General features: G+C 34.5%; 2 protein-coding genes across 3 annotated transcripts in view; both read left to right on the forward strand.

Annotated features, from left to right (window-relative positions):
• The window catches only part of LOC142342971 (transmembrane protein 120A-like), a 318,405-nt gene that overhangs the window by 282,120 nt on the left and 19,868 nt on the right, over positions 1–16,417 (forward strand). The window contains exons 1-3 of one of the 2 annotated variants that reach the window (XM_075394656.1): positions 5,115–5,701; positions 6,332–6,598; positions 15,878–16,038. In XM_075394656.1, the coding sequence (XP_075250771.1) occupies positions 5,549–5,701; positions 6,332–6,598; positions 15,878–16,038 (581 nt within the window). In that variant the 5' untranslated portion in view covers positions 5,115–5,548. Of the gene's footprint in view, positions 1–5,114; positions 5,702–6,331; positions 6,599–15,877; positions 16,039–16,417 lie in introns of those variants that run through there. The other variant, XM_075394664.1, reaches the window with a different exon arrangement.
• The window catches only part of LOC142342955 (transmembrane protein 120A-like), a 241,844-nt gene that overhangs the window by 19,868 nt on the left and 205,559 nt on the right, over positions 1–16,417 (forward strand). The window lies entirely within an intron of this gene.

The following is a 16,417-nucleotide window of genomic DNA, read 5'->3' on the forward strand; positions in this document are numbered from 1 at the left end:
CTGACTTGAACTTGCAATTATTTGTCGTAAAATTTTAAGCTTGGCCTTGGTTGCCTTGACCTGCTTGATCAGACTTGCGCGAGTAGATTTTTATAAAGTATATGCTGTTGCCTTGCTTAAGAAACTCGGTGGTTTTCTTGAGAGGAACTTTCCAATTTTTTTTTTCATTTTCTTTAGATTTTACTGTCTAGTGTCTTGATATTCATTTTAGTCTATTTCGGTTCTTATCTTCATTTCGCTGGGGATTATTTTCGGGGATCAGTTTTGCAAGTTCGACAATAACTTAAGTGAATCGTCAACGCTTTTTTGTGAGTTAAGCTTTTTTGCTATCTATTTTTTAAAATCCCGCATGTTGACATACTTCTCACTATCATATCTTAGTATGGAGCTGAGTAGCTAAACGAAACTGAAGTTTTGAGTAATTGGCTATTTTCTGCTGGTCTTTTTTTGCAAAATCTTACGCAGATATTGAAGCGTTCACTTTTAGGTGCCTTGATTTTCGAAGACCAGCTTTTATGTGGTGTTTTGAGATAACAAATGCAATTTCTATTACGCGCGTAATTAGGAAACCCCATCGGATAAGCTGATATCTGCACGTTTTCATAATATCTTCATTATTTTTATTTTTTCAGTTTCCGTTTGTTTTCTGTTGTCGGAAAGATGTTTTTTGGTTATTGTTTCCTCAGCCTAGGAAATTTATGAACTATATAGTAACTATAATGAAGTTTCAAATATAAAGTCTTCACTTAAAATGAGACAGAAAAACTGCAGAACTTGCTTTTAATTTGTTTTGCTGTCACCATTGCTTTAAATGGCTCTTCGATTAAAAAAAAATGGAGAAAAAAAATTGCGACGAAGCTTGTAAGAGCACGCGAGTGTCTCACAAAGTTGAAGTTTTGAAAAGTTAGGAGACTGGCGTTTTTTGGGTTAAATAGATGTCTACAGAGTTTGAAGCTTTGAACGTGCAAACAGTAATCAGATGAGAAAATTTAAAAAACTTGAAAAACAATTACTGTTTTCCTTATAGAAAAGAAAGCAGTGAAGACCCAGAATGGTTGAAATATGCTTACTGTTTTTGTCTTCAACTTCGAAGATTATGCCATCAAATTGCGCACTTCTAAAAAGGACTGATTACTAATTATAGCTGGTTCATAAGGTTCAGAGTGAATTTTGCGATAACTAATTTTAAAGTTTTCAACTGAGTGCTGGGCTGACTCCTGATCAATTAAAAACCCTGTCAGTCAAAATTTATGTTTTTTTTTGTTTTCAGTGCAATTTTTTTTTAACGAAACTACAATAAAACGTCTATTTCGGTTCGGAGATTTAATTGATTTTGTTAAAACATTGTTTTTTTCAATGTCAAGGCGCTCATAAAGTGCTGCTTTTTATTCAAGTGAAATTTTGGTTCATTAAATGTAATCTTTTTAATACGATAAAATATTCTTCGATGACTATTTTGTGGTTATTAGCGTCGCACGGAATTGATTGTAGAATGCAGTCTAACTGTTTAGGCACCTTTTTAGAGCTATTAAAAATTGCTGAATTCCACCAATCGCTGTATTCATAGCCGCTAAGCGAAAGTGAGGCTATTATTCGTTTCATTGTGGTTTCTTACAATTTAAAAAATATATAGAAACGCAATTAGACATCTTCATTGAGCATTGAGGAAGTATGATTGCGTTTGTGTAAAGTTTTGTTTTAATTTTTTGTTTTTGCCAATTTTGTGACAATTCCAACAATTATTCTCTAACATCTAGATTCTAATTATTGGCTCTTCTTTTATTTTCCCAAATGGGTTTGATTAACTGTGACTATAGTGCTAAAGGTTTAATTGCTCTTCCTTTATATAATTTTAACATCTTTTGCAAAATTTTAATCTCTTCCATTTGTGATAATCTTAATGTAACGCAATTCGCTATCTTCTAGAAGTAATGTTTCAAATGATTGATATTGGTGTTCTAGATCGAAAGAGACTCCCAGATCTAGATTTTAGTTGCAAACTTTTTTTGCTTCTTCATTCCACTCTTCTTTTGTCTTTACTTGATGAACTTAATTTTTTCCCTGTCTTTTTAGCTCCCGGATCCGAGAAATATTCTCTAAGTAGCGAATTTTTGCACAGTTTATGAAATGAATCTTTGTTGATTTTTTTTACTTGCGTTTAAAATTAAAGATCGTAAGCTTAAATATGCGTTCTTATATGTTTTTTTTTTGTATTTTGCCTTATGTACACTTCTAGGTCTGAATGAGTGGCAAGTATCTGATTTTTTGTTACAAAGTTGCGTGATCAGCTTTTTGGATGCTCGTTTTACACAGACTAGGAAAAATGTGAAATATATCAGAACCTGACTAGAATGGAGTTTCAAATAAAAAGTCTTTTCACGTAAAGTGGGTTATAAAAACTGAAGAACTTGGTTTTAAATTTGTGTTGCTTTAAGTATAGCTTCGATGACAAAAAATGTGGAGAAAATTTTGCGATGACGCTTGTAAGAAAGACGCGAGTTCCTGACAAAGTTAAGTTTTCAAAAGTTAGAAGTTTGACTGTTTTGTCTCAAATAGTTGTTTCAAGTTTTCTATTTGCTGCTAGTTCTTTTGTAACGCAATTCTTCTAAACTTCTGTAAGTATTGTTTCAAATGAATGATATTGGCGTTCTAAAAATGAAAAGACTCCCAAACCTAGATTTCGTTTGGAAACGATTCTTTTGCTTCTTTATTCTTTATTGCTGTCTTCTGTTGTCATATCTTGGTGAACTTATTATTGTTTCAGTGAATCTTTTTAGGTCCCAGAACTGAGAAAATTTTCATATTGTTTTGTAATTTAGTTTGATTTAATTAATTAATTTTAGTGCCGATAGTGACATGTATATTTGATTTTTGTTTAACTTTCCGACTATTGATAGCTGACTTATAAGTCCTTATATGTTTTATGGTTTCCTAATGTGCGTTTCCGGGTTAGCTTTCTGTGCTGCTGTTTTCTTTCTTTTAAAATTACGTTATTTTGTTTATTCGTAAACGTCACCTGATATTTTTCTGTTATAAGGTTTAGTTGTTAAAGTTTTTTAATTTTTTTATTCAGTTCTCGAGTTTTCACTTGACGATAATGGGTTTGACTTTCATAAAGTTTCTCTATTAAACTGAAAGGATTCACTCTCCTTGATTTCGCTGTTCAGCTAAAATTTTCTGTCATTAGCTGAATACGCCTCCGTGCCCTTATTCGTTACTCTTTTTGGAGTGAGTTTTTAGATCGATAGGGTGATAAATTTTTGATCTGATTTAATGAGAGAAAAATTCTTTGATCAGTTCTTTAATCTGAATTCAGAATGTAAGCTCTAATTGGAATTGATTAAAGGTAAGCCGAGCTAGGTTATTATAAATCTTTGTTTCTTTATATTTATTGGTGTTTAATAGCCGCAAAGCGATAGCGGCTATTATTGGGGCATCGTGGTTTTTTACAATTCAAAGAATTTAAATTGTATTGTGGGACTGTCTTTTTTTAAGATCTCTTCACATTTTTTCATGGTTTTTGAAGTCAAATTGGAGTAGTGATTTTGGTCACGCCGAAACAGGAAATGGAGCGAAAAGGTGAGTGGTTTTGCGGCGTGAAATTTGTTCGCTCTAATTTATAAGTAGATTGAGAAAATGGTGTTTGAACAAAAGTTCGCTTTCTCGCTAGTGATTTTTTGTTCACATGCGGCAATTTCACGTTGTTTATTACTGTTTTTTTTTCAATTTTTAGATCGGTTTTTTTTTTCTAAATCTTTTTCACAATCCATTCATAGTTCATTCTAGGCCTAGTTTTTTGTTAGAATCAAATATACTTTTCTCGCTAGTGGTATTTTGACATTGATTTTATTTCTTTTTTGTCTTTTTGTTTGGAAATTTTTTCCCAGTTCACTCATAGTCCGTTTTAAGCCTAGTTTGGTTAGTCAATGAAAATTCTTTGAATTGTACGTCAGGACTTTTCCTGCTATGTTTTTTTAATTCGTCGTCTCCATTGATGATTCTTACTACCTGACTTCTTGGAATTGACTTTTTAAATGACTTCATTGACTTCTACTGCTTTGCAGTTAAGCTTTGTGTACGTGACCTCATTTCTGCTTTCAGGGCAATTGCGTGACTTACCTCACTCAAAAAATGTCTTCTGAACTCACTTATGGAACTTAAAATTTTATGAACTTTTACTAGTTAATAGTGTGCATCTAAGTAGTGCCAAACTTATATGCCCTAATACTTGATTATTAGTCTTCAGTTTTCGATTTCGATTATCAATTTTGAAAAAGCTTTTATAGGGTTTTTTTTATAGACCGTATGTGTCGTAAAATTGACAGTCCGAATATAACCCAAAAAGTCTAGTGGTCTATTAAAGGACTGGTGGTCGATCTTCTGTCTATCCTATTCCTTCAGTTGTTTTTTCAATTCATGGAAGGCCACAAGCGTCTATCGCGGCTATTTTCCGACAATCTGCCGGCTATGTTTGACATTTGAGTTTGAAATTTTATTGGGTAGCACTTTTCGTTTTTGCACTGATCCTTTTAACTTATGGCTTCAACGTCTATATCGATACTATCGTCTGACTGCTGTGTTAATAATTGTCTCATTTCTTAAAATTTTGATCCATCATGATCAATACATATAAGTTCCAGAAGTTATCCAGCAGGGATCTTGAGGGAAAAGAACCTCTACAATTGGGTCATCACAAATAAGAGAAATTTCTGATGCACTGATTAACGTGAGATCTGTTGCACATCGTTTTCAGTTCACTTTGTGCGAACTTTGATGATCCAAATTAGATTTAAATTAATCTTAAGAGCTTTATGTTTGCAGATCAATAATAGTTATCTTACTTATACTGATGTGAAACATGATGAAGTATCTATCTGTCAGATGATTAATAATTTGTGTGTTCACAGAGAGATTAAAAAGCGGTCGCTATTGCGCTTGTGTGATAAATAGCACCTAATCCATCATAGTAATTTATCTAGAGACAATTATAATTTGTCACTCTCTGAACAGTATTTATCTTGTAAACCTATAAATGACAAAGTATTGTAAGTGATGAAAACGAGAAGTAAGTCTTTATTGATGACCTTGAATCTTATCAATATGTTCATGCTTTTGTGTGGCTCTCTCACTTAAGCGAACATGAGAGAGAGTGAATGAATTCGAGCTAGTGTTAGATGTTACATTGATAACCTTGCCTAACTGGGACTGCTCAGAATTCTGTTGAGAAGCCTACGCACGCGGTCAAGTTAATTCTGACATTGAACAAAGCTGCCACCGCAGGAGTTTTTAATTTTGTTAATCTCTATGGCCGAAAATTTGCTGTTCGAAATATTACGTTATTTGACCTATTAACGGTCCCGTTATTCGAATGCTATTTATTAATTGTTGAGCCTTTCTGTATTAAGTTTGTTTCTGTATTAAGTTTGTGGCGTCCTGTGTCGATATAAGAGCTCTTAAACCAGACTTTTACCCCCAACATCATTAAGTTGACCGTATTAATAAAATAACTAAATTATTCAAAACTTTTAATCGTCATTATTGCACAACAATGGCCGACGCTGGTGATCTTTTCCCCGATGTGAACAATAATCGGGCTTTTATTAATCCAAAAGTTAATGGCGGAGGACATGCACCCAGTATTTTTACAAACTTGGTTACTGAATTTGAAAGTCAGCTGTCAACAAATAACAACACTATCAAGGTAAAGTTGAAGTTGACGTCAGAAATTGAGGAATTACAAGTTGCGAGCATATTGATACTTAGACATTGTACTACTAAATAGTTCTTTGTTACAACTAATTGAAGCTAAAATGTCTTGAAGGTCTTCTCAGGAGGAATTCAAAGTGCAAAACTGCAAAATTTCAGTTCAAATCGAATGTATGAGATGCATTAATTGCAATGACCTCTGCGGTAGGACAAATCCTGCTATTTACTGTTCGAATATATTTTAAATTGTTAAAATTTGCACTTGATTGTTGTTGTAATCAACTTTAGGCGAACATGCTCAAAGTTTTGAGGTATCAAAAAGGAGATAATAGAAAACTAGAACGGTTGAAATGAATTACTGGTATATTAAAACGATAGCTTGGCATTGTAGAGTGGTATTATAAAAAGAGTGACACATTAAAACCTATTTAAACGTGCTGATTCATTGATGAACTTCTTTGAAGTTGTGCATTAAAAGGGAGGCAATAGGAAATCGAGGGCTTCATCTATGTAAAAAAAGATTTACGAGGAAAAGCTTAGAGGGCGGACGTGCTGCTGTCTCCTGTAAAAGGTGGTGCTAATGTTTCAACATTATATTGGATTGGCGGACTGCATATTTTTTCAGGAGCGACATAAGACATACAAGAGGAAGATTCTAGAACTAGAGGAGATCCAGCATACACTGTCACGAGAGATACAAGCAGAGACCCAGCTCCTTGGGGACATCACATCCAACGTGAACAGATTATGTGCAGTTGTTGACCTCAAGCTCCCAGACTCAAAGACACTGCCACCCCCTGAGGGAGCCACACAACAGCTGGAGAGTTTAAAGGAACAGATCAAGGATAAGGAGAGGCTTCTTGAAGAGGTCAAATTATGGCTGCCCAAAAAGGTAAACCAGCAAATAACCAGGCCATCGGAGACTTTGCATTACGTCAGATTAACTCAAAGTGGCACATCTCTTGTTCGCGCGTTATAAAATCTACACCGGTAGCGTTACAAAGCTAATCTTTGTGCAAATTACGAGTAAATGACTAGATGAATGAGCAATGAAGAGTTTGCATTGCACTTTTGCGTTGATCGAAGTCGCGAGGTGCATCTGCAGCATGGTTTTTGATTAATTAACAGTCTAAAAGAAGCAGGTTTGGGTATTTTTGAGCTTAAGCAGCTTATTCCATAGACCGGCACAAATTCATTGAATTCTTTGAAGATATTGAGTGACAAAAATTAAGATTCATGCTAGCTGAATCTGCAGAAACGGCATAAATTAATAAGTGGCGTCGCTATTTCAATGCTTTTCGGTTAGTCTTGTTTTTTGAATTCGGATACCAGCCGAGATGATCGATCAGATTAGTGGATTTGTAAATAAATCAGAATTTTTAACCCCGTTATCTTGAGGGAATGGTTTATATTTGCCAATTCTTTTATTAATGGAAAGAAAGTGCTGTCGAAAGAAGAGGTTTGAAAGGATAAATTCTAAATCGCCAGAAGATACATCTCCGAATATACCTCCAGGATATTCAGAAGTCTTCTAGCTTGTTCATTTCAGTTTCTATATTAATGCGTCCTAATTTGAAGTATTCTAGTTGAATATCTAGAGTTCAATTTTCAGCTCTTAAAGATTCGAACCAAGTCAACCGATCGGCGGTTGACTTGGTTCTAATTTTTAATGCCATTCTTTAAATTTCTGACGCTTTATAATGCATTTTGATTTTCTTCAAAAGTTGAGAAATTACCGTATTAATGTACGGCGACATAAATGAAAGTTTTTGCTCCAAGGCCGTAAAAGTATGATTTGACCCTTTTTAGAATATTAATTGAGCTACGCTGCTTACATGCTCTCACTCAAGGTCACTCAGTTTGTGTACTTCTAAATCATTTCGATGTCGAAAAGTTTGTTCAATTGTACGTTTTGATTCAAAAAGAGATGAGGTCAGGATAATCGACTAATACAATACTGGTGACGATATTTTCATGGAAGTAATCAAATGTGCGGACGGAAACCATTGCAGATTCGTGTTGCGTTATATGCCATATAACTTTAAGTTTCAATCCTTTCAATGCTTACTCTAACTTATGTTACACTAACGTATCTATGATGACATGTGAAGACTAAAAAGTGAAGATGAATCTTTGAGTACAGTAAATGATATAATATGGATGCAGATAATCTAATGCAGCTCGTTGATATTTTATAAGTTTTCCGCTTAATGAAAACAACTCAAAAAGCTTTTTGTACAACATTGAGAATTTTTTGTCATTGCATTGTCAAATGTTTTCATCATATAAGAGATATAGCCCCAAACAGTGATCAGAACGCCATTTGTTTCTAAGATTGGGCATAATTCTGTGAATTGTTTTATAATTTGGCTCTATTGCTGGTGCCAACCATAAACGCAAAAATTTGGGCTGCATGAAAGAATCAATTTCAGTGTTTGGAATTGACCTTCGTCTTTACTGATTGAGTTATTCAAATTGAGGCTATATTGTGGTTTGCAGTTTGTGCTGCTATTTCAAACCATGTATATCAGCTATGATCACTGACTGCCCTCTGACAAGTGTTGTTTGCTGTCATTGCACCGAGAACACATTTGACTTATACACGTGTTCCTGTCAACTAGCATCGGGTCTCATCAAATTGTTTGTCAACTAGCATCTAGTGCTTGAAAACCTTGCGCGAGATTTCTGTTCCGATCCACTTGAGTGGTGGAGGAACTATACAATTCAATGGTTTTTTCGTTCAGTCAATTTTGGCTCATCGATATATTCATCGTGGAGGGTTGTGAGATGTGAGGGTTGTGATTTTCTGTTTTTGACGCAATTTTTTTGCCAATTTCGCTTGAAATTTGGGAAAATTGTTAACGATGGTGTTGTTGCTTTAACCTCCTAAAATAGAAGTGCTGTTGAATTGTTTGATCCAATTTTTTGGCTAAATGTCTGCTAAATTTTTCAAAACAGCCTATTTTAATAGCCGCACAGCGATAGCTGGGGCTATTATTGACCTTTTCTTGCTTTTTTTTATTTCGTCGTTACGACCATAAGATTTTGGTTACGACCATATGACGTCACAAAACTTCAAATCTGCTTTGTGTTCATTTGTTCATGCAATTTCAATTGAATTACGTGCGTGACGTCTTTTTTCACTATTAGTGGAGAGAGTTATTCATTCGCGTGATGAAATTTTTGGTCACACTTGACTCTCAAACTCACTCTCAAAAATGATTTCATGCTTAAATTGACTTTTTACTTTAACTCAAAGAGGTACTCACGCGTGTGCCGCTCTAATTGAAGGTTAATTGAGAGCAGTTTTTACTAGCAGCAAAAAGTTTGACAGATTTGTAAACAAATTGAAACATTTGGGCATTTAGTATAAAGAATTTTGTCTGTTTCTTATACTATTTTTTGAGACTAAGGTTTTTTTGCAGTTCTAAGAAGCTATTGCGGCTATTTTCTGGCAATTTGCCAGATTTGTTCAAACTGTCACGAAAGAAAATTCTTTAGTCCACTAAATTTGCCAAATTAACACACCTAAACTGGTCAAACAATCGTCGTTGACTTCAAAGAGAACTAATTTTACTTGTGCTTACCTTGCGAGTTTTCGAATTTTGCGCGTTTTTTGCGAATTTAACTCAGTAATTGTCCAAAATGCTTCGTTTATTTTCGAAATGCTTACTCTAACTTATGTTACACTAGCGTATCTATGATGACATGTGAAGACTAAAAAGTGACGATGAACCTTCGAGTACAGTAAACGATATAATATGGATGCAGATAATCTAATGCAGCTCGTTGATATTTTATAAGTTTTCCGCTTAATGAAAACAACTCAAAAAACTTTTTGTACAATATTGAGAATTTTTCTTTGTCATTGCATTGTCAAATGTTTTCATCATATAAGAGATATAGCCCCAAACAGAGATAAGAACGCCATTTGTTTCTAAGATTGGGCCCAATTTTGTGAATTGTTTTATAATTTGGCTCTATTGCTGGTGCCAACCATAAACGCAAAAATTTGAAGAATCAAAATCCATGAAAGAATCAATTTCAGTGTTTGGAATTGACCTTCGTCTTTACTGATTGAGTTATTCAAATTGAGGCTATATTGTGGTTTGCAGTTTGTGCTGCTATTTCAAACCATGTATATCAGCTATGATCACTGACTGCCGTCTGACAAGTGTTGTTTGCTGTCATTGCACCGAGAACACATTTGACTTATACACGTGTTCCTGTCAACTAGCATCGGGTCTCGTCAAATTGTTTGTGAACTAGCATCTAGTGCTTGAAAACCTTGCGCGAGATTTTTGTTCCGATCCACTTGAGTGGTAGAGGAACTATATAATTCAATGGTTTTTTTTTGTTCAGTCAATTTTGACTCACCGATATTTTCATCGTGGAGGTTTGTGAGATGTGAGGTTTGTGATTTTCTGTTTTTGACGCAATTTTTTGCAAATTTCGCTTGAAATTTGTGAAAATTGTTAACGATGGTGTTGTTGCTTTTACCTCCTAAAATAGAAGTGCTGTTGAATTGTTTGATCCAATTTTTTGGCTAAATGTCTGCTAAATTTTTCAAAACAGCCTATTTTAATAGCCGCACAGCGATAGCTGGGGCTATTATTGACCTTTTCTTGCTTTTTTTTATTTCGTCGTTACGACCATAAGATTTTGGTTACGACCATATGACGTCACAAAACTTCAAGTCTGCTTTGTGTTCATTTGTTCATGCGATTTCAATTGAATTACGTGCGTGACGTCTTTTTTCACTTTGGAGAGAGTTGTTTATCCGCGTGATGAATTTTTTGGTCACACTTGACTCTCAAACTCACTCTCAAAAATGATTTCATGCTTAAATTGACTTTTTACTTTAACTCAAAGAGGTACTCACGCGTGTGCCGCTCTAATTGAAGGTTAATTGAGAGCAGTTTTCACTAGCAGCAAAAAGTTTGACAGATTTGTAAACAAATTGAAACATTTGGGCATTTAGTATAAAGAATTTTGTCTGTTTCTTATACTATTTTTTGAGACTTAAGGTTTTTTTGCAGATCTAAGAAGCTATTGGGGCTATTTTCTGGCAATTTGCCAGTTCTGTTCAAACTGTCACAAAAGAAAATTCTTTAGTCCACTAAATTTGCCAAATTAACACACCTAAACTGGTCAAACAATCGTCGTTGACTTCAAAGAGAACTAATTTTACTTGTGCTTACCTTGCCAGTTTTCGAATTTTGCGCGTTTTTTTTCTAATTTAACTCAGTAGTTATCCAAAATTCATTAATTTTCGATAATGATCTTGTAGAATTTTTCATAAATCATTTTCAGAACAATTTTTTGTTCCTGTAAAACCAACAGCAATAGCAAAGCCGGTTTTCGTCGAATCGTTGTTTTCAAAAATAAGTCAAAAATAAGAATTGTAATCAGTCACTGTTTACTACAGAACTGAATTCAAATCAAGGCTTACTCACGACAGGTCCAATTGACTTCCTAAATATTTCCAAGGAAACCTATATAGTTAATAGCCGAAAAGCGATAGCTGGGGCTATTTTTGGCCTCCTCTTGTTTTTTGCAACAGGATTTTTGTTACGACCATTTGACATCCCAGTCAGCCCTCGCAATCTGCTTTTTGCTCATCTGTTCATGCAACTGAATTACGTGTGTGACGTCATTTTTCACTCTTTTAGTGGATTGTTTTGTGTTCATTAGCTTGATTAAATTTTTGGTCACTGGACTAACCTCACTCTGAAAATTGACTTCCTCTCTGAAATTTACTTTCCTTTAATTCAAAGAGGTAAGGTGTGTCACTCTCACAGAAGGGTATTTAAGGGCAGCTAATAGAATCAGCAATACTTTAAATATTCTTAGATTACAACAGCTCAGAATTCTGGAAATTTGGTCTGTTTTTACCATCGTTTTGAGACTGCAGATGTACAAAGCTACTGGGGCTATTTTCTGGCAATCTGCCAGCTATTTTTTAGTGGAAAGATTGTGGTCGTTTTGACTTTAAAAATAAATAATTGATTATCAAGTTGCCACCATTTTCTCTTGAACTGCAAAGAGATCGAATAGTCTTTCTAATGGATTAAAAAAATTTTTGCTGTTTTACGCTTTAAATGATGGCTGTTCAGCTTTGGTACTGAGTATTTACGAAAAAAAAATCATCTTTGCGTTTCAAGAGAATGCAAAACTGAAAATATCAGTTTTTCAGTGAATAGGTTATGGTTTTAAGGGCTTTCATGACTTTGAAATCAAATATTTTAAAACAGACGGATTTTGAGCTTTGCACTTTACTTGCTGTTTTTTTTGCCTACTTGTCACCTTGTCTTATTAATTACAGATCGCATTCCGCTTAACTGTTATAAAAAAAGGCACAATTGAAAATATCTAATGGTTTGTTTCGTATGTTATTGTTTTAACGATTTCGACTCTGGTTTTTCGCAAAATTTGATTTTTATCTGTTTGTCGTTCTTTTTGTAGACATTTACTAAATAATGACTGATCTCAATGGCTTTCCTAGGAGAAATAATTGAATCTATTTAAGGATTTCAGCTGATAGCTAATGTTTATAAGTCTAAAATTAATCATTTCCATAAAATACATTTTTTTTAACTTTGAGCTATTCCTCCTTTTCTTGCCTTCTGGTTACCTAGTCTCATTATTCAGGATTATATCTTCTTTACGCCGTTTTCGTGTTACCTAGTCTCGTTAGTCAGGTCACAGCTCACATTATTGGTTTTCAAAGGAGAAATTGATTATCTTACACCGCTTCGACACCGTTCTCTCGCAAAATTTCATTGAATTTGTTTTTTGTCTGTATTTGTCGTTCATTTTTGTAGACGTGCGACGTATTGAAGAAAGTAACAGTCTCAATTTCTTCATGTGGAGGTTTGATTGAATATAAACCTATTTAAAGATTTCAGTTGATATCTAATGGTTTTCAGTATTCGAAATTATTACTTAGCTGTTTAATAGCCGCCTCATCTTCTCAGCCGGCTATTATAGCGCTCCTATTTTTTTACTTCGTCGAATAAAAAAATGTTTCGCTTTACCTCATTTTGCCGCTTTTTCAACATTTTGCGTGAAATCTTTTTGACTTCTCTAGGCTAGTTTCTCTCCTCTCATTCTGCTAAAAGTGATTTTGAGCATCAGTTGCTCAGCAAAGCAATTCAAATGAACAAAGTCAGTATAAAAAATTGAAGTCAGAAATAGAAACGGGATAAACCCATAAAGCCCAATTTTAGATGCCCGCTATTTGAACATCGTTCCTATAAGTCTTAGTTACCATCTCTAATGCTTATTGGTATTGATAGTAGCCCCTGTAGCCTCTCTCTAAGAAACAGAAGTATGTTCAACTACGAAATGCCATCAAAATAAATCGGACTTAAAAAATATTTTTGTACAAAAATCTTTTTTTTTTCAATATATTCTTTTCGTTCAATCCCAATCATGCTTATTTGAATCAACGGCGGCTATTTTCCGGCAATCTGCCGGGTATGTTTTTCTTTTTTGTCGACTTGTTACCGAGTCTCATTAAGGAGCACTCCCATGTTTTTCTAGTGAAGTCTATAAAATACTTTGTTTAGTTAAGGTTTTTTTGACGCTAATTTGACTTCGTTGTTAAGTTTTTTTTTCATTAATACATTGTTTTGGATGAAAATGTTAGTTGCTTGTCTTTTCTCGTACTCTTAATATGAATGATTTGAATTTTTGAAAGCTTGCTAAGTTTTCCTCACTTGGTTGAAAATTAAGCCAAAAATGCGGAGGAGCGGGATTTAAACGTTATATATATGCAAACGCATATTACCGAGCCTCCTTGTTAAATCTTTTCAACTATCTTGGTCTCATTTTGTCAGTCATTGGTTAACGAGCTGGCTAGTTTACTCATAGGTAAGCTGTGTCGTTATTTCAAACCTGAGTGTTGGTGTATGCCTTGATGACTGCCCTCTCTGAGAAGTGTGTTTGTTGCTGTGAGTTGTCATTGCACTGAGACGACTCTTTGTACTGAACACGCATTGTGATTGTACTGCGCGGGGCCATCTGAGCTGAATTCTGACTCCCAGGATTGTTTAAAAGAACGAGATTTTTTAATATACACATTGATGCTAATTTTTGGTAGCTTTCTCAATTCTTGAAGTTTTAGGTCGACTTAATTGATTTTGAGTTGACTGAGGGTCTCATGGCTTTTGTATTGGGTTAATTGGACCCAGTAGCCCTTCAATGCCATTTTACCCTACGATATTTTACCTAATGCCATTTTACCCAATGCCATTTTACCCAATACTAACTTACCCAATGCTCTTTGATCTTTTCGATCAATTATCCGATTACAAATTAGCAGTCGCTATTTAAGGATGATTTTTAATATTTGTAGACATTATAATCCCATGTTCGGTTGTGATAGTTTCATATCAAGTCCCATAGGCCATTTAATTATATAGTCGGCTAAATGGTCGTTCTGGTTAATTTAGCAATAGGGTAAATTGGGTAAGTTGGCATTGGGTAAAATGGCATTGGGTAAAATGGCAGGCTGGGTAAGATGGCATTGGGTAAAATGGAATTGGGTAAATTGTCCTGACACCGTTCACATCAATTGCCAATGAGGCATAAATGAAACTAGATAGTTTTTGAGTTGATAGGTATTGTTTTTCATGACTTTGATTCGTGTTTGTTTTCGAAAACTAATAGCGAACTGCTTATCTTTGCGTGTACTTGTTGTAATTTATGTTGTCATATCATTCAATCTGATTGATCATTAGATCAATCATTGATTGCAAATTAAGCTTGCTTAAATCTTCGAATTAATAGTTCAGTTCTTAGCTAATGCTTTCGATGACTTAAGACAAATTGTTTCAATTTGTTAGCTAATTTTTGTTTTTGAGCTTTGTACTTTTTGTTGTCTAACTTAGTATCTGTTATGAAAATAGTAATTGGTTGCTAATTAGGCGTAAATTACTCGAATTATTGAATTGAGTTCACCGGTGGACAACTTTTCAAAGAAATTGTCTTGACGTTTCTTGCTTTTCTTTGGTCTTTTCGCTTATTCTCGGAAATAAGTTCTCATTGGCCTTCTAGTGAGGGGTAATTCGGGTCATTTTATTGGGGTCAACATTCAGCTACCGTTTTCATTGACTTATGCGCAATTTTATGAAAAGGCTTAAGTCCATTTGTTTACCTAATCGAACTTCTGGTTGTTTAATGACTTGTAAAAGGGTAAGTTTTACACTGATTAAGGATGTTTTTGTTTCATCGTACTTTGCCTCTACTAAAATTCAAAGATAATAATTTTTGCTTGGTTTCTGCTTTTGCGCCTCTTGCATTTTCTGTTATGGATTTCCTAAAGGTGTATTAGTGTACTCATTCTAAGGACTCTTTGAAAATGAAGTTTTTAGAATTGTGCACAATTTTTTTGTTCCTTTTCAAGCATACAGGATCATATGCTTGATTGACTATCATAGTTTGATTTGCTGTAAAAACGTGTATGTGTATTGTCAGATCTTAAGTTAATTCAAGTGGGATGTAAATCAGGACTTGTCCTGCTGTGTTGTTCATTCGAGTGAATAATTTTTAGGTGATACATGACTTAACTCCCTCAAAGTTAACGCTCCTCGCTCTGAGACTTTCGCCTACTTTAATTCAAACAGGTACGTTCAACTGAGGGCATTTGACTATGATTGAAGGTTATTTCAGCTAATAGATGGCAGCTAATAGAAGCCACACAAGATATAAAAATTCATCAAAACCAAAAGATCTCAGCCGTTTTGAAAAACGTTATAGCCCATATATACAAATTGTGTTACATAGCGCGTTACGTTGCATAACCTTGTAAAAACTTGAAATTACGCTGGGGCGGAATTTTTCTGTTCACTAAAACAGTTGAGGAAACAAAATAGATCCTTTCTTTTAATGAGGCGAACAGTTGAATGAACGATATGCTAAATTAAATATTTTGATGCCGTTGAGCATAGAGCACAACAAGCTGAAAGAGTCCATTTACAAAGATAGTTAATTGAGTGAAATTTTATCCTGTCTACAGAATTCTAGTTGTGGCTGTATATTGTGCACCTGTATTTTGTCTAGATGTCAATAATTGGATGGCGCAACAAATCATACTAATTGCAACTGTATAAAGTGTGCTAAACAGCTTGCATTTCTCGATGTTTCTGTAAATATAGTTTTGTTTTAGAATGCGTGGATCTTGAACGCGCACCTTGGAAGTATCAAGGCGTCCTTTCTGAAGAAAGAGGATAAAGTAGCCTACAAGGAGGAGTACGAGAGGTTCAAGTATGTCTTCACAATCGTATCTCTCGTCTTTGCATTCACCAATCTCTTCATCGTCAACTCCAGGTCAGTATTACCCTTCTAGATTGGTAGTAAGTACAGCCTTATTCAGAATTGTTCAAAAGTGCTCAGTCTTTAATTTGTAAAATGTATTTTTGGTCCAGGCGAAGAGTTCAATGAGTGATCGGTTCTGTTTTTCTATTCTCTGGTACTATGGGTTGTTTGTAAAACTCTTAACTCTTAATTAGTGTATTTAGTTAGCCGAAGAAGACGTGTAAGTCTTTCCTGTATCGTACAGATTTGATGTATCGTACAGTATGATAGATATCAGTGTAGGACATAATATAATCGACCAAAGTTTTCATACTGCTGTGTTCACCCGCCATTCCCTAGTTTTTGAGTTTTTTTAAGAGCAGAGATCAAGCAGCATAACTAAGAAATCTGA

Source organism: Convolutriloba macropyga, chromosome 1 (assembly GCF_964194025.1).
Source record: "Convolutriloba macropyga chromosome 1, txConMacr16.3, whole genome shotgun sequence".
Classification (NCBI taxonomy): domain Eukaryota; kingdom Metazoa; phylum Xenacoelomorpha; order Acoela; family Convolutidae; genus Convolutriloba; species Convolutriloba macropyga.